Source organism: Pempheris klunzingeri, chromosome 1 (assembly GCF_042242105.1).
Source record: "Pempheris klunzingeri isolate RE-2024b chromosome 1, fPemKlu1.hap1, whole genome shotgun sequence".
Taxonomy (NCBI): domain Eukaryota; kingdom Metazoa; phylum Chordata; class Actinopteri; order Acropomatiformes; family Pempheridae; genus Pempheris; species Pempheris klunzingeri.
In genome coordinates, this window is record NC_092012.1 from 4,119,188 (window position 1) to 4,140,574 (window position 21,387).

Genomic DNA, 21,387 nt, shown 5'->3' on the forward strand with positions numbered 1-21,387 from the left:
AGTTTCACAATCAAAAGTTTTCTGCACACGACTCTTACTCTGAAAAACCACTTAGCGGAAGTCGTGGCTAGCTTGTGGCTCGTCCAAACGACAGGAACTTTCTTCCCTTCGTTCCTCCACTACAAGATGGACTGGAGCGAGGGCGACAATGTGAGTGGGTTTATGTCCTGTAGCTGCTTCTGTCGCCTCCGCTGTGGGGTTTCACATGGTCCAAACGTGGCGGACTTAAGTTTGTAATATTATCTCAGGGTTGTGTCAGTTAGCATCCAGTAGCTAGCTTGGTGTTGCAGGTTTAGCCGGTCGGTAAGTTGCTGTTAGGCGCAATAACCGGTCCTGTCAGTCAGCCTGTTAGCCTCTGTGGACGTTGTTAGCCTGCTGCTAGTTACCTGATGTAGATATATATAAATGTACATGTACATTTAAACATCTGTGGTTACCTGGCGTTCAGCAGTGCTAGCTAGCTAGTGTCAGATTTAGCTAATTTTCTTACAGGCACTGAGAGTGATTGATGCGTCTGATTGACACGTAAAATCATTTACTGGTGTGGTTTCTTATTTTCGGAACTGTTATCCTCTTGTCACAGCTCAACTCGGGTCTGTTTTTCTGATATCAAGTCTTTAGCTGCATCTGTTCACGCAAATCCACGTGTGTTTATACTGTTTATACAGCGGTTAGCTTTGGCCGTATGCTGTTAAACTGTATACTGACTTCAGCAGCAGCCTGTCATGTATAGATTATGTCCATCAGCAGCCACATCTACATCTACATCCAGGCTGATTTATAAAACACACATCACATCACCCAGCAGCCTGGGGTTTCTCTGGTAAGATGAGGGGAAATTGGGGAAATTTGCAAATTTGCAAATTTGCAGCTGCAAAGAAAGAAGAACAACAGTGCAAAGATAAGTTAAACAACAGGTGCCTATATAAGTAGAATATAATACAAAGTAGAATTTAAAAAAAAAGCTATGCAGCATATACAAATATAACAGAGACTAAACTGTAGTAGAATGGATGATGAGTTATTGCACCAGCCATTGTACCAGTGGTAAAGGGGTAGTTCACCCCAGAATACAAAATTAACGCCTTAATTCGCATCCATGACTCCAAACTACAAAATATATATTTGCAGAATCACCAAACACATCATAAACCCCCTAGTTATCCCATATAGGCCTTCCCCGACTATTACATATTTCTGTTTACATCTTCAAAACAATATGAAATGCTCGTCATATCTATCTAGTCTGTTGAAATATTAGAAATTCTCTATTATAACACTGCAGCTAATGATGCTTTTCATTACTGACTGATGTCAAATCTCCCTTTAATCTATTAAATGTTAGAAATAAGTGAAGATGCCATCAGTATACTATAAACATTCAGTTTAGAGTGATTTAAAACAGAGACCAGACAACACAGCAAATTCACTGCTTTGCCAAATCAAGTTACTTCATCACATCGATGGAGAAAGAAAATAAAGTCATATAGCAGCAAGAATAATATAAACAGTTTGGATTTATGCCGTTTAAATTAGCTTATGATCCACTTTTTTGGTTGCCTAATAGCTTTTGAATACCCGGCCATCTGGTGTTTCTGTATTTACATATTTTGCGGTGGTTTTAGCAGTCAGGAAATGAGGGGGCTGACTGATGTAAGAAAGGTTTTTGGCCAGGCTTGGTGCATGAATGTTTCTGATCCTCATGCTTCCTCAAATAAATTCATCCTCCTCCTCCTCCTCAAGCCACTAAACCAGCTTTCATCCCTTCAAAGCCCCATGACCGAGTTAAATCAGTAAAGCCACCGCTCTTTGCCAAGTTAAGGTTTCCACATGGGCCACCAAACCTGCATGTTTTCCTTGTGTTTGTGTCGCAGGGCCACAGCCACATGCGTGACAGCTGTCAGCACGGACATCCAGGTCATTCCCACAGTCACGGGCCCAGAGCGGCGCACGCCTTCATGAACCCTTTCCACGGACAGTTCGGCAAAAACGCAGACCAGCCGATGAACCTCAGTCAGCAGCCGAAGAAACGGTCGCACATGGATGACAGCAGCAGTTGGGACATAGTGAAGGCAACACAGTACGTGGTGGAACATTAGCTCTGTGTCAGCGGGTGGATATTTGAATGTGTAGATCCATTTTGTGAGACGAGGCAGTTGTCGAAGAACTTAAACAAGCAGAAAATCACCATGATTTAGTTTAGCAGTTTATGAAAACTTGTGTCGTGAGTCGTATATCGCAACAAGAAGTCCGACAGAATGAGAAATGTGAGAGTTCAACAATCAGACAGGATGTAAACAAACCAAAAGTTAAGATAAATTAATTTATTTGGAGGTATATTGAGAGAGAGAGCGTTTATTAAGTAAACTGTGTGTACACAACCATGGCCGCTACAGCATGTCAAAGCTGAGTCAGTTGGACTGAAAACTGTGATGGATGTGCACAGACAGTTTGGATAGTCATTTTATTGTTAACATTCATTTTTAAATTCCAAATATGGTTTAATTCCAACCTGATTGTGCTTCTTACTCCATCTGGCTTATTTTATACAGATTTTGCCGCCGTTCCACATCTAAAAAAATTAACTTGATGAGAACGATGCTATTATTACTGATGGAAATTATGGCTCATTCGTTGTTTAATTACAACACAAAATGGCCTTTTCTGATATCAATTTGTGTCGTTGTATATTGTGCAACCAGGTCAGCTGCTGCTTCAACACACTTCCTATTTTTCTTGCACGTGTTCGTGTGAAACCGTCTTCAGATATCACTTTGAGTCAGTATTCAGGATCCAAATGACCTGAGTGTCAAAACAAAGATAAAGTTCAGATGTAGCCTCCCTTTGAATGGTTCACTGCTGCTACTGACAGAAAAGATGACACCTGATTATTTTTTAGGAAGATATAAGACTCTAGTATGTTAAAAGTGTGGAGCACAGATGTAGCTACATACCATGTTTCTTCACACTGAGTTTCTGTCGCTGACAAGCATTTGATCAATATATTTGCACAGCAGTTGCCCAACAAAACTCAAGGAATGCACAAAGGCTTTCTGAGTTCTGTTTAAAGAGCAGCCAGAAGGGGATGATTAATTTTTTTTTTTGTCCAGTTAGGAAACAATTTGGAAAGATAACAGTTCAATAGAATTAACGGTGTCTGCTTTGTCTGCAGCGGCAGTGAAGTTAAGTGCAGTTCCTGCTGCCTTTAATAACTTATCAGTGAGTTGAGGTGCAGCAGAGCAAAGGTCACTCTTCTTGTAAAACATGAGGGAAAAAAAAAAAGAATCTGCTGAGTCGCTCCTATCGGTCTATTCATGTCGCCATGAGTATGGTGGAAACCACGTTTACAGATTCTTTTCATTCAGTCTGGTTAGATGATTATGACTGTTTTAACACACAGTTACAGGTGAAGATGTCCTTTCTTCAGCAGTAGTTTAGCGCCGTGCTACTTAGCCGGGAAGTTATTATTGATGTGTTCATATATTATTAGTATTCTCCATGTGATCCACTCAGGTTCGGTATCCTGGATCGCTGTAAGGAGCTGGTGGAAGCAGGATACGATGTCAGGCAGCCGGATAAAGAGAACGTCACTCTGCTGCACTGGGCGGCCATCAACAACCGCTCAGAGCTGGTCAAGTAAGACCTGCAGATACAGAATACTGAATCGCAACAAGCTCCGAGTTGAATTAATGTGACTGGTTGACCCTGATTTTGTTTTTCTCTCTCTGTGTGTGTGTCCTCCCTGTTGTTTTCTGGCAGGTATTTTATTTCTAAAGGGGCAGTTATTGACCAGCTTGGAGGAGACCTGAACTCTACTCCTCTTCACTGGGCTATAAGGTGACTGAATGACCACAAAGGCATTTGGTGCTAGACTTTGGTCTGTTTTTGTATTCCTGATTTATTAAATCCAGATTCAAAAAGAAAAAACAGGCTGCCATGTTGTTATATATTATGGATAGTTTGTCATTATATTTGTTAAAAGTTAAAAACCGATGAATCTATGTTGTGTTTTATTGATTTTTAAAATGCTTTTCTTGCTTCTGCGCCCATAGCAACAGTCTGTTGGCAACCGTTGCTATACAGTGCTATAGCAACGGCAACAGTAGAATTGACCAATCAGAATCCAGAATTCATGTAATAACGCATTTTAATTCAAACCTATTGATTGCCACTGTAGGTTAGTGTACTGCCAAGCTGCTGTGCGTTTTTCCACTTGATTTTATTATTTTTGATTGATCAGACACCACAGGTCACATTTTTGGAGTGGATTATTTTCCCAAGTATTTAAAAATAACACATAGCAACAGAAATGCCTCATTTTGTTTCTGATTGGCCAAGGTGCACGGTGCTATGTTCATCTTGTTCGGAAACTTAGTTAGTTAGTTCAGCACTTCCTCCATAAAGTTGTTGGTGGCTTTTGTCAATGATGAGGCAGGGCCACCTCCCCATGGTGATACAGCTGATGAGATACGGAGCAGATCCCTCCTTCTCAGACGGAGAAGGTTACCGCGCGCTCCACCTCGCCATCCTCTTCCAGCACATGGCCATCGCAGCTTATCTCATGGCTAAGGGACAGGTCAGACTCCACACACACACACACTGTTGTTGCAGTCCTTTCTCGTTTTATTTGTAGAGATCAAGTTTATTTTTCTGTACTTGGTTGGTAATCCTCTTATTTGCCTCTCTGCCTCCAGGAAGTCGATGGGCCTGACTGCAATGGACAGACACCACTGATGTTAGCAGCCCAGAAGATTATTGGGTAAGCACCGCACTCCTTCACAGACATGCTTTAAATCCCACTGGTTTCAAGCAAATATGGGAGTACCTGAATATTACTGAGCTTTGACACTGGAGGTCATGTCTGTGAGGATGTTTCCATTTGCATTAGATTTGAATCTGAATGTATCCTGCACCCGTTGTCTGTCCATCATAGTGCATGAATAAAAGGTGCTGTATAAAACAGTCTTACGTGTTTCCTGGGATGCAAATTTTTATCTTTTTGGCTCTGATAAAAGAAAATGTAAATGTTAGAAATACAATACAGCATGTCAAATTTAGGTAAAGTCTTTTCACATCAGAAAAGATGTGCGAGAAAAGCTTCCGGCGTCACAGCTGTCTAAAATGTTTTTGTGTCTTCATTAAAAACAACCTGCAAAAGTACAAGAAACAGTCCCTCAGGTGTAAAAACACAGAAAATGACATTTCAATCCTAGTGTGAGGCACAGGGGGTCTGAAAGTCTATAGACTGGGTTGAGTATGTGTTACAGACCTGTTGACATTACTACCTAAAGAGGGTGTTGGAAAATAAAGAGCAGGTGTTGTTCCTCTGTTGTAGGCCGGAACCCACGAACTTCTTAATCAAAAATAATGCCTCTGTGAATGCTGTGGACAAAGTGAACAGAAACACCCCGCTCCACTGCGCTGTGCTGGCAGGAAACGTCGACGCTGCCCACATCCTGCTTGAGGCCGGCGCCAGTGTGGATGCCGAGAACATCAACGTGAGCTTCACAAAACTCACACTGCAAAATCAATAAGTCTTATAGTGTCGGGTAGTGTAGTGATCTGTCACACTGTGAGTAACGGATTCCACTTGTCAGCCACTTATTTCTCACAGCTTTCTTCTGTAAATGACCAACGAAAATCTGATCATTAAGCAAGCCGACAAAAAATACCTTTGTGTGACCATCTGGCATCGACAGTGATATTCTTAGGTTTTTACTTTTTATTTGAAACACCCACTGAAGTCATTATTTCAAAAGCATTGGTCTTATTTTACGGATTTAACAGTTGGGTGAATGACACTTTGCCTCCACTTGCAGAATGATGTGTTTGACACTTTTTTCACACTCTGAAGCCGCTGGTGTCATCTGTGCTCACCTCAATCTTGAGAGTAACACTTATCAGCCAGCTAGTTGTGGTTCAGAATGCAACTTAAATGAGTGTCATGTGTGAAGTTGAAACCTCCAGTGCGATACCTTGTGTCAAAAAAAATACATCAACATTTCCATTCATTCTGGATGTTTCACTGAGGGTGATGTTGTTTTTAATTTTTTAACTTTTTTTATAGAAACAACATATCAGACAAATTATTGCTCAAAGCAATGCATTTTTTATGTTTTAAAGCATGTTTTGGAGCAGTTAAACAACACAGATGTAGATGGAGACCATGACCCGTCGGTTCAGGTGCTCGCAGTGTGAACAGTGTATTTAAAGTTATGAGCACTTGGTATGTCCGTACATTTTGAATTGGATCAGTAAGGATGCATGTCTTCATGGTGTCTTTGTTTCTTCTTTGTCAGGGTCACACACCCATCGACTTGGCCCACCAGGTGCACAGCCCGCTGCTCATCCACATGCTCAACCACATCAAACAGGAGAGGATTCGCTCCAGCTCGCGCTGCCTACGGATCGTCAACAGATACAGGGTACACAGACACTAAAGACCACACACACGAATGGAATGACAAGAATGAAACATAGGGACACAAATGCAACAAAAACCTCCAGTAAACTCTAGAAACACAATCCTGTTTGCATTCCCCAGGTCTTTCTGCAGTTTTTGCTCTGCACTGCCGTGTTTGGAAGTGTGGGCGCCATAGTTGATATGAATTCAGAGTCCTGGTTGCTCAAAGGGATCCTGCTGGCCTGTGTGATCGGTGTGATCAATCTGGCCTCAAGGTGAGGACGCACGTCCACTGACGATTCTCTTGAATGCTCCGAGTTACATGTAAACACAAAAAAAAACTAATGTAGTTGCAGTGCTCACGTGCTGCACACTGATGCCATTTAATAAGAAATATTTGTGTCTAAACAGGAACTTCCCAAGTCCAGCCTTTCAGTCTCTCCTGCCAGCTACAGCTCTCATGGCTTCGGTCTTCTGGATGCTCGTCACCTGGTGCCTCTGGTTCCTGCCAGATATCCTTTCTTTAAAGGAGACGACGCCCCGAAACTGTTACAAGACAGCTGTGTGTGTTCCATACAAATCAGGGTTCGTTTCGGGGTCGGGTGGCGTCAATTTCTGCATTCATAGGAGAAAAAATAGACCAGAACACAATATTTTAGGATATCTGAAGGATTTCTGTATTAGATGAGGGCACAGACCAGAGCTATGAATGTACCCATGTAAGTACATAATATAATATACATGATATCGTACACTATGAGAGGAGCAGAGTGAGACGCTTAACCCAAGTTTTATCAGCAGGAAATCAACACAATGATGTGGCAGCTGGATTTAAACCAGCACGGTGAAGTACTCATTGTGATCAATGTTTGATATCTTAGTCTGTTGATCAAACTGACGGATGAAGAGTTTCTTAACCTTTGACCCCACATGGGCCCAGCGCCACAGCTCAGGTCTTGTTCACTCTGAATGCCACTGCTCTGCTCTACTACTACCTCCGCACCAGCAGGACTGACCCAGGCTTCGTCAAGGACACCGAAGAAGAGAAGAAAATGGTGGGAGGGCCATTAAACGTTACACACTAAATGATCTTACACGCAAATGTGTTTTATGTACAAATGAGCCAGGTTTTGTCTGTCTGTTCCCCAGAATGTGTTGGTGTTGGCTGAAGCCGGCTGTCTGGACCCCAGAATATTCTGCACGTCTTGCATGGTGAGCCTGAACACAAAACCTTCCCTTTTTTACGTCACGTTGTTCCATTAACTCAAACAGCGAGAACCCACACTGTTTTACCGCTGCTTCGTTCGCAGATAAAGAAACCAGTGAGAGCAAACCACTGCTTCACCTGCGATGCCTGTGTGGCGAAGCAGGACCACCACTCGGTCTGGACCAACAGCTGTATCGGTACGAGGGATTGTAGCAAGTCACTAGTGATTGATAAAATAAGATGAGAGAGACTTTATCTATCCTGCACCGGGGAGTTCACTTGTTACAGCGATAGAGGAGGCGGAAAAGTGTCAGTAACAGAAGTAGTGCAAAAACAAGGGATATAACAGCTGTAGAAATAAATACAAATATAAGATATATAATATGTACATGTGTGTATTACACAGGATATTGCAAGTATCGCACTGTAGTAAGAAAACAAATGAGTGGTGCTAAAGTGCAGGTTGTGGCTGTGATATTGTGTTAGAGATTTATGTAACGCTGCTGTTAACAGTCTGCTGCTGAAGGAGCTGCTCAGGACAGACAGTCCAGGACGGAGGCGGCCCTCCTGATCAGTCTGTGGAGCCTCCTCCCCCAGCAGACCACAGCGTAGAAGATAGCCGAAGCTGCCACAGTGCCATTAAAAAGTCCTGAGCAGTCGCCTGCACGCTCCAAAGGACCTCTAGAGGAATTTGCAGATACATTTCTGTGTCAAACACTTCAAACTTCTTCTAGTTTGAAAGAACGTACTTCAACCAGTGATGACCAATCCTCGAAATTAGTTATTTTAGTAGCTGAAAATGTTCATGTTCAATGTTCGATTTTCATTTAAGTTTAGTAGGTCATGAGACAATGAGGAAAACGTTCAAAACTCCCTGCTTCATAATGTTAAATCCCTAATTAAAGTCATTAGTTTCTAGTCCACTGGTTTAATCTTCCACTAAATTGAATCAGAATCAGTTCACAGCTTCACTAGTTATTGAAGTAATAAGTTAACTCCTGGTGGGACATGAAAAGAAATTTAGTTTTATCTTTTCTTCATCTATGTCTCTTGCATATAAATGTCTATTTATGAAATAGAGCTGCTACGATAAGTCGATTTATCGATTAGTCGACTGTCAAAAAAAATGAATCAATAACTAGTTTGATAATTGACTCTTCGTTAAAGTCCTTTTTCAAGATTGTTCCAGGTTCTCAGATGTGAAAAACTGATGCTTTTCCTTTCTTTCTTTTCCTTTTTAGAATAATAAATTGAATATTTGGGGGTTTGGGGCTGTGATGGACATTTTTTCACTGTTTTCTAATGTTGTAAAGACCAAACAGTTCATCCAGCAAATAATCGACAGATTAATTGATGCAGATTTATGAAATATGGACCACAGCAGCATCAACAGAAACATAAAAAGGTGCCAGCGTGTCATGAATGAATGAATATGAATGTGTTCTCAGTGCAGATTATTGAGTAAATCACAGATAAATGTAAAATGTGTTCAAACATATTTTTTACTAACCCCTAACGACAATCTGATTGATTTGCTTCCAGGTGCGAGGAACCATCACTACTTCGTCCTCTTTCTTCTCTCCCTCGTGCTGATGGGAGCCTGGATGTTCTACGGTTGTCTCATATGTGAGTGACTACACATACAGAGGAGTAACAGTATCTGACACACCTTTACATTCGCACTGGATACACGTGCCTGTGCTGTGCATGTTTTTCCAGACTGGTCGACCCACTGTGTGCTGCATTACGAGGAGCAGGGCCTGTGGGGCGTTGTCTCCGTCCTGGTCAGCTGCTCCCCCTGGCTGCTCAGCGTCTTCCTGCTGGCCTTCTATCACACCTGCTGGTCCAGTCTGACCCTGCTGGTGCAGCTCTACCAGGTGACTGATGACAAGTGTTGATGTGGTTATTGTTCGTTACTGGCTTCTCTATCGTTTTAATGCTATAATGCTTTTGCATCACTAAGCTAACGTTAGCGATCACAGCGTACGCTCGCTAAGTAAGACACCAGCACAACCGGCCTCTGTGTGTCTAAGAATGTACAGCACACACTCAGTACTCCTACGATAGCTGCTAAATGGTTAAACAAAGACATAAGAATGGTTAGCACGCAAATGAGTCATCAAGAGGCGCTGAAAAGAGCTGCGGCCAGCCATTTTCTTCAGTCCAACTGTAAAGAAACCTGGGCTTTTCATCCCTTAGACTGTAGATTAAGTAAATCCAGTATTCCTACTTCTGAGGGAGTCAGGGTTGGAAGTAGCAACAGAGGCCAAACCTGTTGAGCCGGTGCATGAAAACTCACTGTGTTTACGGCCGACCGGTCTTCTGGGTTTACACACTCGGTGAGCGTCCTCTCTGTCCTTGTGGTGACAGATGTTTCTCCTTTCATGTTGGAGCAGATTGCCTTCCTGGGACTGACGACAGCAGAGCGGACCAACCTGACACTCCACCAGATGAAGCTCCGACAATCCGTCTCCCTGAGACAGAATCCACACAAGTGAGTTCATGTTATTGATTAGACATTATTTGGTGTGGAATGTAGTTCTGTTTTCATTATGTTTTACTCTAGACAAAGTTACAGCTGCACATATCGGTACAGCTCTATAATGCCATGGCCTTTATTTCAGTCGGTAAACAATACTGAATCAATATTTAACGTCAGAGCATTAGTGTCTTTAGTTAATGATGCCGGAGGAGCTTTATGCTTTTCAGTCACGGTCTTGTGCAGTAATGAACGTCTCATTGCACATGAGCCCTGATTTATTACTGATAGCACTGTGCCACACGTGATGTGGAAATAAAATCAGGACATGTGTAATGTAATGAACATGTGTGAGCTGATGTTTGCAAATGTCTCCTTAGAGGTTTGTGAATGTGCAACAGCTTCTGCAAACACATGCTGAAAATTAATTGTAAACCTGTGGCTGATTTTTCATATAACTAAAAACATAAGGCTGTAAAGTGAGCTTGAAAATTCAGTAGCATCAACCAGGAGCTGCTTCTCAGACATTTGATTTGATGCTGCATGAAATTATACATTTAGCTAAAACAACAGTCACTCTATGGTTTCATTGTTACTACTGAAGTTTGTACACACTTAGAGGTTTTTGCTCTGTCTGAGAAGACTTCATTTCACACATTAATGTATTTACACAAAGTCTGGTTTGATGGGAAGTCCAGCGATTCGTGAAAAAAGAAAAAGCAGCTCTCCAATTTAATATTTTTTTGGAAATGTTAGAGGATTTGACAAAGTTTAAAGCTCTTGTGATCAATGCCGAAACTGGTTGATTTTGCAAATTCCAGAGGAACTGACATTGCACCCAGTTCAAATTTCACATTTTCAGTGGTGAAGTTTTATTTTCATTTATTTCATTTATTTCCATCTGTTGATAGTCCCTCAATACACTTGAATACAGTTTGATTCAACTGCCTAATGGGTAGTTTGAGGAAAGCCAATCTGCAAACACAACTACACACAAACAGTTCGTTCCCACACTTAAAAACAAAATACAAAAGTGATCATGTGAGAAAAGAGCTAAAATACAAAAGGGCTGACGGCAGTGGCAGATCCTCAGCTGGCCAACAACACGATGAAGGAATGATTCTGTCTAAATGTGACTCTGGCTGATCGTCCTCCCCTGAACCGTCTCTCCTCAGTCTGGGCGTGGTGCGGAACCTGGTGTCCTTCTTCCAGCTGCGCTGCTGTGGCCTCTTCAAACCCACCGTCATCGACTGGACGCAGCAGTTCCCGGCCGGCCGCGACCAGCACGCGTTCGGACACGCCGACATGGTCTGACCTCCCTGCCGCCCCTCGCTCAGGGTCAGGGGTCAGACTCCTGCAGTGGTTCTGGACCAAAAGCACAAAGTGTATTTATTTATTTTATTAATTCGCTGGCTCCTTGTGAAGAGAGACCACGATATCAGAAGCTGGAGGGAAAGACAAAGCACGGTGTAGATACTGTTTGAATCGGTTGCTCTTTGTACAGACTGCTGCTGCCTTATACTTGACCAATGCCAGTGACATCACAAATGTTTTAATTTGGGTGAGGTTAACAAACCTTAAAAGGCCTAAATTGTAACTGAAGTTCTGAGATGTTTTTTTATGAACACATCAAGCCTATTTTTTATCATCTGTTATGGAAAGAAAAATCTTTGTATGTATAAAGAGTTGGTTTTATCACTTTTGTAACAGTTGCATGTGTTTAATAACGAACAACCACTATAGTCCTTCAATAAAGCTAAGTTGTGCCTGTCTTTTTAACTGGCTCTGTGTGGACTGCATACTGGGGGTGGACGATATAACAGAAACACTGTCGATCAGTAAACATCACGAGATGGTGGGAATTTAAAAAACATGTTTTATTCACATCAAGGTTTTAGAGGTGTATCTTTATTTGAAGCCTTTCAAAACACATTTTAACCCTTAGTCTTTTTCTGTGGGGGACAGTGGGACTTTTTCCAGACTTTAGGGAACTGAGTGAGGCACAGAAGAATTAAAGTTAAAAGTTACAGATATGATGAAGACAGCCTGGCAGTAGAGCAGGTTTTAAATGTTATCTTAGGTTTGTTTCCAAAGTTCATCAAATGAGGAAGAATTGAAAAGGTTTTGTGGTTTGTCTTTGATAAATTGGACCTTGTTTTGTACTTTTAGCATTAAAGAATGACCCAGCGCCCACTGTCTTATAAAACATAAATAACAGTCCTGAGAAAGAAAATGAGTGATGGTTATGGTTCTACAGTTAAAAGTAGGTCTTCTGCAGGTCTCAGGAAAATTATATTAGCAAAGGGGACAAGTTTAGAAAGTCAGCGACGCTGAAAGATAAGCCTGAACGTTTTTCCACAAACACCACAGTGTACACTCTGACTGGCAGGCTGAATGAACACCTGTGTCTCTCTCAGAGCTCATGACGGAGTCGTATTTGTAAGAGGAGACACTTTCCTCCTTTCATTTCATCCTCTGGTCTATTAAAAACATTGTTTACTCAGTCTGTGCATCGTTTTTATGCTGCTTGGCTTCCAGAAAACCTTTTAAGGCTTTGAGCAAAGTGTCTTTTACCTTGTTGGTCCATGTGTAGTGGAAGTTAGAATAAAATACAGAATACATGTATGAGAAAATGCATTCAAGTAAAATACAATCAATTTTTCATTCAAACACACAAAAATACATTTTCTACTTACTGGTTTTATCACATTTTAGGCGTTGATGGGTTACGCTCAGCATGATTCACTTACATTTAGCCCAAGACTGATAAAGCTAACAGGTTTTTTTCTACAGTTTAAACCTGGGGATAAAAAATTGTCTTATGTGAGAATAAAATGACGACTAAACTGTTTATTCTAAGGACTTAAATACAAGCTCCTAAAGTTTTTTTTTTCTGTCCAGCAAAATATGAATTGTAAAATACTCAAAATCAATCAAATACATATTTCATATGTAATTAATTAACATACTGCCTATCTCTGCCTACATAGTCCCTGATATAAATAAATGAAATGAACTAAACTTAAAAGTTCAAGCAGTGACTTTCACTCCCTCTGTGTTGTCATCTCCAATAAACCTCTGTGAGATAAGAGCTCTAATTTTACTCTGACAAAAACGTCTAATCCCGTCCCGCTCTGCACGGCTGCTCACACATAATTGTTTGAGAAAAATTAACACACGCTGCTTTTTGTTAATCGCTTGTTGCCTCGATTATTGTAATTAATAAATGCATGGAATTATGTATGAATGCAAATAAGAGTTGATTAATAATTAACTTCAATAAGATTAGGCGCTGCTGGTTGTTTTATCACAGCAGGAGGTAACAGTGGAGGAAATACATTCACTGAGTGAAAAGCAGGGTTGGGCGAGTCGCTCCGCATTTGTAATCATCCAAACTATAACTAGTGATGCAAACTAAAGTATGATTCAAAATCAGTACATAAGAAGCACAAAGAATGAGAATTAGCTCTTTTCTGTGTGTGAGAAAAGTAAAAGAGTGAAGACAAGAACTCCCTGGACACATTTTAAGGAAACAAAATAGTTTTATTTCATTCTCAAATTGGATTATTTTAATTATCATGCAACATTTCACCAATTTTCAAAAATAGTGGGCTTGACTTGCAAATCTCAGAGCTCAGTTCCGATTTATTGCTCAGGTCTGATCTCTTTTTTGTTTGGCTGTTCACATTATCAGTTAAATGTGGTTGATATGAGATAAAAAGTCACGTGAATCTGAAAAAGATCGGAGTCATATAGGAGCAAAAAACATCAAGCTTGCGTCACTTTTGCCTGCAGTCATCACGTGTTACAAACATCAAGCAGTGTAAAGGTAGAGCCTTCAGTGAAACAGCTGCCGTGTGACTCAGTGACTGTGAGTTTGAGGTTTTTATAATAAAACAAGAAACGTTCACTCCAACATGGCGGCGTTCCCCAGTCCAAACCCTTTTGGGCCGAAGTTTTTGGCGTAGCACACTGAAGAGGAAATCAGCAAACAGTGTGTTAATGATAAACAGCATGATGTTACTGGATTTCCAAGTCTGGTCCCTGTGTGCTGTACTTCAATCCAGGGGTGCCTTCAAACACTGTATGTATGAATGTGTGTGTGTGTGTGTGTGTTTACCTTTACAGTACAGCTCTCCATCCTTGTCTGTCACTGTGGTCGACTCCAGGCTTTTACCACACAGGGCGCAGCGGAAACAGGTTTTATGCCACGGCTACGCACACACACACACACACACACACACACACACACACACACACACACACACGCACACAGTGTTAATCATATTCACAATGTTCACAACTTCACAATGTGACCACACATTGTCATGAAGTCACTCAGATTTATGTTCTGTCTACAGATCAGTTCTAAAGAGATGTCCTCCTGTTAGACAGTCCCTGTACGTTTACCTTTAGAAGATAATGTCCTGTCTGATAGATGATAAATCCCCATAAATAAAGCCACCACATCGGGGCCTCACCTTTCCTGCTCCCATCACCTTCTCCGCTGCGTAGACGGCTTTGGAGCAGCGAGGGCAGCGATCTGAACCTCCGAACTTCTGGGCAAATTTATTGGTGTTGGAGTTTGAAGAAGCTGGTTGTGGTTTAGAGCTAAAAGAAAAAAGAAAAGCACTGTGTGATGACGTGTCTGGTCACTGGTGTTTGACTTTATCACCTGTAGTTTGGTTTTTGTGGGTTTTGAAAGACAGATGGTTGATTTTAATCTGCCAACATGTTTTTATATATTCGCTGTCTTTGTCACAATATCTCTGTCTGTCCTGGTTTCATCTGTTCCTGGTTCCCAGTCCTTCCACCTGACGCCTTCAGACTGATCACCTGTTTCCACTTTCCCTCATCAGCCCTCAGGTACTTATACCCCGCCCTCTTTCTCCTGCTCCTTTAGCCAGGTTGTCAAGAGGAGGACATTTTGACTTGTCACAGTAGGAAAAGCACAGTAGTAGTTCGTGCCTCGCCTCATCTACCTTCACTTTCTCAGTACATCCCTGAACTGTTCCTGCATCAGGATCCTTTTCCTCGCCGCCTCATCATCACCTGCCTGACGATATTCACCACTGTGAGTCTCCAAAGTTCCCAGTTTTGTTCCCTGCAGTATTTTACTCCGGTCTGTGTGGAAATCTCTCTGAAAGAGCCAATGAACCAAGATTTATACCTCGCTGTGTTGTGCTTTTTATAAGTTCTAGACTTGTTTCTGTGTTCAGAAAGGGACCGTTATCATAACAAGGGCTATGATGAAGGCCAGCAGAAGTTTTTCAGGTTGATATCACAAAACTTCCCAACATAAAACCCAAACTGCACATGTGACTCCGAACCACTTGGAGTAAATATGTTGTTGGATGAGATTTGGGCCCAGACTTGGCCCGTGTCTCTAACTCCAGCGTGACCACGTACTCATGAGGCTGCAGGTCAATGGCCTGTCGAGGAGGATCCGAGCTCAGAGCTCCAGCTCCTTGCCCATATCCGTAACCTTTTGGCCCGTATTTCTTGCCGTAGCAGGACTTGCAGTAGATCTCAGACTCGTGCGCTGCTACTGTGGTGCTGTCCAGCCCTTTTCTGCAGCTCACTGTGTGAAAGAAACACAAATGTTTCACACATTTGAGCCACTTCTTCTGAGTGAAATGGTTTCAGTTTGTCCAGAGTGGGGAGTGTGACGGTGGAGCAATGGGAGTTAAATAAAGCTCCCACCTAGCTAGTTTTATCAGTCAGCGGTGGCATTACACATAGTCAGATGTCTTGTGCTTCTATTTAAAGAAGGAGGGGAGAGTGTGAGGTGAATGTTCGAGAAAAGATGAACACTTAGCAGATGGTTGAGGGCTTTCAGAGCTCCCACTGGAACGATCCACCCGTCACACACACACTCTCCTCCAACCAACTGGAGAGTGTTTGTTTGTGTTTGTGCAGAGTTCAGTGAGCCTGCATGAGTCGTCCACTCTGCCGGGTCCCCGGATTAGACCGCTGCAGCCGGGAGATCTGGTTGTGACCTCAAAAGTTTGGCTGCGTCACAACAAGATTACATGTGAAATTCGGGTGAGGACGTCCGGCCAAACAGAGGAAAGGGAGGGGAGACTCCACTGGGTCGTCAAAGCCGGAGAGCGGCCACAAAAGGTTGTGTGAGAAAACAGCATTTCATGGAGAAAATGAGTGATTTCTGAGAGAGCAGAGCTGGCTGATCTGTTTGGGGGAGAGAAAAAAAGCTGCAGGAGAGGAAAGTGTGGATAATATAGAGAAGAAGAGGAAAAGATATGATATATGAGGTATGAAAGGAAGGCTGAGGGGGAAAAAGAGGCAAGAAAGACAGAAAAGATGCAAGACAGAGAGACGGAGAGGGAAAAGCAAGTGAGCAAGAAAGAAAATAATGAAGGAAGGAGGCAGGAAAGAAAGGAAGCAAAACAGAAATGGAGGCCACGAAGAAACTAACGATGCAAGAAAGAGAAAAAGAGAAAATGGAAAAAGGCACTGAAGCAAGAAAAATGAAAGAAAGCTACAGGGGAAGAGAACAAAGGGAAATGAGGAGAGAAGAGAATGAAAACAAGAGGCAAGGAATGAAAAAATGCAGCAGAAGGAAAAAGAGAAATGAGACTGAAAAGGGGTCGATGTGTGGTTCTGTCATAGACGGCCCCCACCAACAAGACGGCGGCTGAGATCAATGAGACAACAAAAACATGGAGTATTGATCAACACTGTCTCAGGACTGTGTGACCCCCCCCCCCAGCGTGCTCACTGCAGATGAAACAGGTCTTATGGAAGCTCCTCCCGTTACACTGGATCTCCTCGGCGTGGTACACCGTCTTCTCACAGGCTGCACACTTGGCGCCCCCTCCCCAGTTCGGCATCTTAGAGGGGGGAAAAAAACAAACTCACATCTGCAACTAATCTTGTTTAAATCTTGATCTATTGTTTGCTGACTCTAAAAGTGGAAGGAATTACAGGATCACTCAGGAGAATATTTTCTCAGTTATTCAATTACTCATTAGTGAAATGTTGTTTGTAATTCCCCAGAATGCAACGTGGTATCTTCAAATTGCTTGTTTTGTCTGATCAGACTGAGAAATCTCAAATACATTCATTCGACAATGATCAGATTTTCACACGTGAAGGTCTGGAATCAGAGATTATTTGGCGTAATTTGCTCTTTTTGCATTTATTTTTATTTGAAGAGAATTGAGAGAACCTATTTTACGCTCTGCACACTTTTTCACGTCATTTCTCATTTCTTACTCTTGGTTTTTACCTTATTTTCTCACATTTAAACCCAATCTAGAAACATGTATTTATCTTTTTAAGCCGTTTAAAAACTGTATAACTAAACCATTCAGACATTCAGAGGTCAGTAAATTAACCTTTTAAAAGCTAACCTGGCCTCTGTGTGATGACTTGACCTGCTGAAAACACTCAACCCAGTGAACTCATATAATGTCAAGTCATTTTCCTCATGAGTTTTGATGGTTTTCTTCTCATTTTGACTCATCAGATGACGTCTGACGTCCACCAAATGCCAGCTGGAGATGTGGCAGCGCTGAATCGCCTGGCCTTGTGTCTGACATTCCAGTTTCCACTCGTATCAGAGGCTGCCCACCACCTCACAGGTCTGGTATGTGATGTTCCAGGAATAGAGGCTTTATTGAGACATCAGACAGACAAAAGCCCAGCTGCCTCTCCATCAAACACTACTGGGAATGTCTAAATGTCCTTGAGAAATCAAAAATCTCTCATAGAACTGATTCCTGAGGTTTATGTTCATGTCAGAAAGAAAACAAGTCTGTAAGTGAATGCTTCCTCCTGTAAAAACTAAAATAAGTCAATAACCTAATCACAAATCACAATTCAACCCCATCATCTGTGCTGTAATGAACCACTCAACTACAAACAGGAAGCTCTAACATGGAGGAAAAAACTCCTTACCGTGAATCCAAGCTTGTGTGCTTCGGTCCAAACGTGGCAGTGGACGCTCCCGGGCGGCTTAAATACCGTCCATCTCGCCATCACCACGGTTCACCGGTGACGCCTCAATGAAACCATCCTCCTAAAATAACTTGTGACAGAGCAGAGCCCTCTGACCCCCCATCACAGGCCGAAAGAGGCCTGAACATCAGCCACTCCAACATTTGTTCTGGACTCCCAGACAGACAGACAGACAGACAGACAGACACAGGGAACTCTCACCAGCACAAAACTCTGACAGCTGCACAGTTTGTTTCAGGATCATGGGCAGAAATTATGGGGACTCACAACAGGACAACTGCACATGAGAATAAGAGCCTGTTTCTGAGCTACACTAGTGTTCTGTGGAGCTCATCACACACCACAAATAGTCGTTTGAATGGATGGAAAATACAGAAAAGGCTGCTTTTCTAAGATCCTACCTGTTGTGGAAAGATGAGAGGTTGATGAAGGATCATGGAGGCCGACACAAAGACACACGGGAGACCCAGACGGCTTACGTTGTAGTAAAGTTTACTGATCAGGAGAAGTGACCTCAGCAGAGCAGCAGTTCATGCAAGCAGTGCCAACATCAATTCTGAGGATCCTCTGTTCCCGTTAGGTGTATATTGTCCAGATTACAGACCAATACGGAGACAGCTAGTCTGCTCAGTACTGTCAGGAAGCCATATTAGAGCAAGATAAGGCCGTAACATGGAGACAGGACTCCGACCTGTGGAGGGTAAAGTGACCTACACTTTAACCTATGGCATAATTTAGGGTGTCGTCAGACCTCTTCTTTAGGGGAAAGGACAATTTTCCTTTACACTACCCTCTAGTGAGGCAGTCATTCCCTACAGAAGCCATGTTGTTGCCTAAATCAGGATGCATTATCACCCATATGGCCGCCATTTAAGGTATTTCATAGTACATTTAAATGATACTGTTAGAAAAACGGCCTGGTTCCAGATCTCTGAATCTCCATCTCTGATTTATAGAGTAAAATTCAAGCACTTTCAAGGTACTTAAACCAAAGATTTCCAGACCTTCAAAGCTTTGATCATCACATCTAAACCGTTACTGTGCCTGCATATTTATACTCTCACTTTGTTTCCAGCTTTTCATATGAACTTTTATTGTATGTTTTGATCATGATGAGACGACAGGATGATTTCATTTCAAACATTACAAGATTTTTGGTTTACATGACTGACTGTGTAGATGGAAAGTCGAGTGGTTTTTAATGAGGACATTCATATTTAAGAATATTCTTAACCTTAAACATGAGGATTAACGTTTTCCAAACATTTCAGACTTTGTACAAACACTTTAATCATGAGTGGGAGATAAAGGGATGTTCTCACTAATATCTGTCAAACTTGAGTTCAGTATAAGAATACAAATATTAAATGTTTAAACTTGACGTTCCAGTTCGACCTACAGTAAAGATCAGGTGCCAAAATAGCTGTAAAACACATTTAATGTGTACAAACTAACAATAATGCTAACAATCTGATCAGCTAATTAAAATGAGTCATCCAGCTCACAGCTCGTGAGATGACACATAAAGTGTAACGACAGATTAACATCCTGAAATAATATGCGAGTGTTTCCCACGAGGTGAACGTGGCGTCCCCTCAGACTTGGTTTACGTCAGCTGTCACTTTTCAGCTTGTTCTGCACATTTCTCAGAGAAGCAGGAAACACACAAAGTGCTTTGGTGAGTAATATTGACTAAAATCATAATTTCTGCTTTTGTTTCCAAGAGAGTGCTCTTTAAACCTGCAGTGACTGAGTGTTTGACCTCTTGGCAGCAGTGGCAACAAGCTGTGCACCAAACATCTATAAAATATACATCATCACCTTTAAAATTGATATGGCGACCAGTTGCTTGTGTACACGTCCAGCAGTTACAGAGCAACATTATTTATTTGGAGTCATGTTTGTGTCCAACATTGACTCTTGTAGTTGTGTTTTTTTGAGACAAACAGGTTTCACTGTGTCCATCAGCTGGTCTCTAACTGTGGCTGTTTGCTGTTTGCAGGCAGCAGACGGAGAGTTTTTAGAGCTTCTTTACTACAAAACCGCTGCCTGCTGCTGCTGCACAACAATACAAGTGAACCTAGATGGTAAAGTTGCAGCCAAACAGCCAAACGATGAACTGAAAGTAAATATAAAGCTCTGCAAAGCGACAGCGAGCTGCAGGTTCAGTCACTGATTCTCTGTAGGTTCATCACTAAGACTGATCCCTTTCACATTGTCATTTGATTCATAGTTAATATGAAAATATTGATCAGAGCAGCTTTCTGGCACATAAAGGGCATCAGCATGTTATAGTGTTATGTAAGCATGTCGGCGTGCTACAGTAGCGTCAATATCAAAGCAGAAATGACTCCGCCAGCAGCTCAGCCGTTAGTTTGAAAGGTCTCCTGTTATGAATGTCGGACCGACTGCTGCTGCTGGCGCTCGATGCCAAATCAGAAGCTCACCAGTCACTCACCCTGTGGACACCAAACCTGCTGGACAATTATTTTCCTCCAATTCTCAATAACTAAATCATCGAAGGTGTCAGGCTTCTTAAATACAATTTGCTGTTTTGACATTGTAAACTGACTCTCTGGGCTCTGGACTGCTGGTTAGACAAAACAAGCTGTTTGAAGAGGTCACCCTGAGAACTGGGGACCTGGGATGAGCAATTTGGACTATTTTCTTATTTTTAGATTAAACTAACAGTAAAAACGGATGAATCTATAATAGAAAAACATTAGTAGCCCCACGTCCACATGAATTACAGTCTAATATCTGTAGAGATGTGTTACTTTACACGTGTGTGAGAATTTTTCCTGATTTAGCCTGTGTGTATATGTACAGCAGTCTCTCCAGGTCACGTTCAGCTCAGAGGGTCTCATTCAGGCAAACTGTGAAGCTTTAGAAGAGCTGTTGGAGAAGCCCCATCTGTCTCTGTAGCACAGTTTGGCTGTCTGATTGTTTGGGTTGGATGGCGCTCTGCTGTCAGGGTTACCAAGGTCGCAGGTGATCGCTGTGCTGTGCTCCAGACACCAAAGGATAAACTGTCTCCTGCTGGAAAAATGTGCTGATGGTGACCTAGAGGCTCCACACAACAAGACCTGGGATAACAAGGGAACCAGTATTCTTGGTATGTGGATAATGACCTCGTCTGGGCATGCAGTAATTTTGGCACGCCGGCAGGGGGGGTTAGAAGACTGAGTACTGTTCAACAATTCATCAATGATTATTTCTGTGCAAGATGTCAGTGTCTCCGTCAGAGCGAACCAGAATCAAAGATCTCCATCACAATGTTCTTAGAAAAAAAAAAATGTATTAAAATTTCACTTTTAG

The 21,387-nt window shown here is 42.1% G+C and overlaps 2 protein-coding genes across 2 annotated transcripts; one reads left to right on the top strand and one right to left on the bottom strand.

Moving 5' to 3' along the window:
* The first annotated feature begins 72 nt into the window (after positions 1–72).
* Positions 73–11,906, top strand: zdhhc13 (zinc finger DHHC-type palmitoyltransferase 13). Its single transcript, XM_070854872.1, has 17 exons — positions 73–150; positions 1,875–2,080; positions 3,514–3,636; positions 3,760–3,837; positions 4,432–4,576; positions 4,695–4,759; positions 5,336–5,498; positions 6,300–6,425; positions 6,545–6,678; positions 6,815–6,915; positions 7,334–7,458; positions 7,553–7,615; positions 7,714–7,807; positions 9,153–9,236; positions 9,330–9,487; positions 10,007–10,104; positions 11,265–11,906. The coding sequence occupies exons 1-17, from the start codon at positions 127–129 to the stop codon at positions 11,401–11,403; spliced, it is 1,926 nt and encodes a 641-aa protein (XP_070710973.1). The 5' UTR covers positions 73–126; the 3' UTR covers positions 11,404–11,906.
* A 2,090-nt stretch (positions 11,907–13,996) lies between these two features.
* Positions 13,997–16,940, bottom strand: csrp3 (cysteine and glycine-rich protein 3 (cardiac LIM protein)). The gene is made up of 5 exons (XM_070831458.1): positions 16,829–16,940; positions 15,499–15,670; positions 14,571–14,700; positions 14,210–14,303; positions 13,997–14,061 (listed from the first exon to the last, which is right to left on the bottom strand). The coding sequence occupies exons 1-5, from the start codon at positions 16,938–16,940 to the stop codon at positions 13,997–13,999; spliced, it is 573 nt and encodes a 190-aa protein (XP_070687559.1).
* Positions 16,941–21,387: the final 4,447 nt, after the last annotated feature.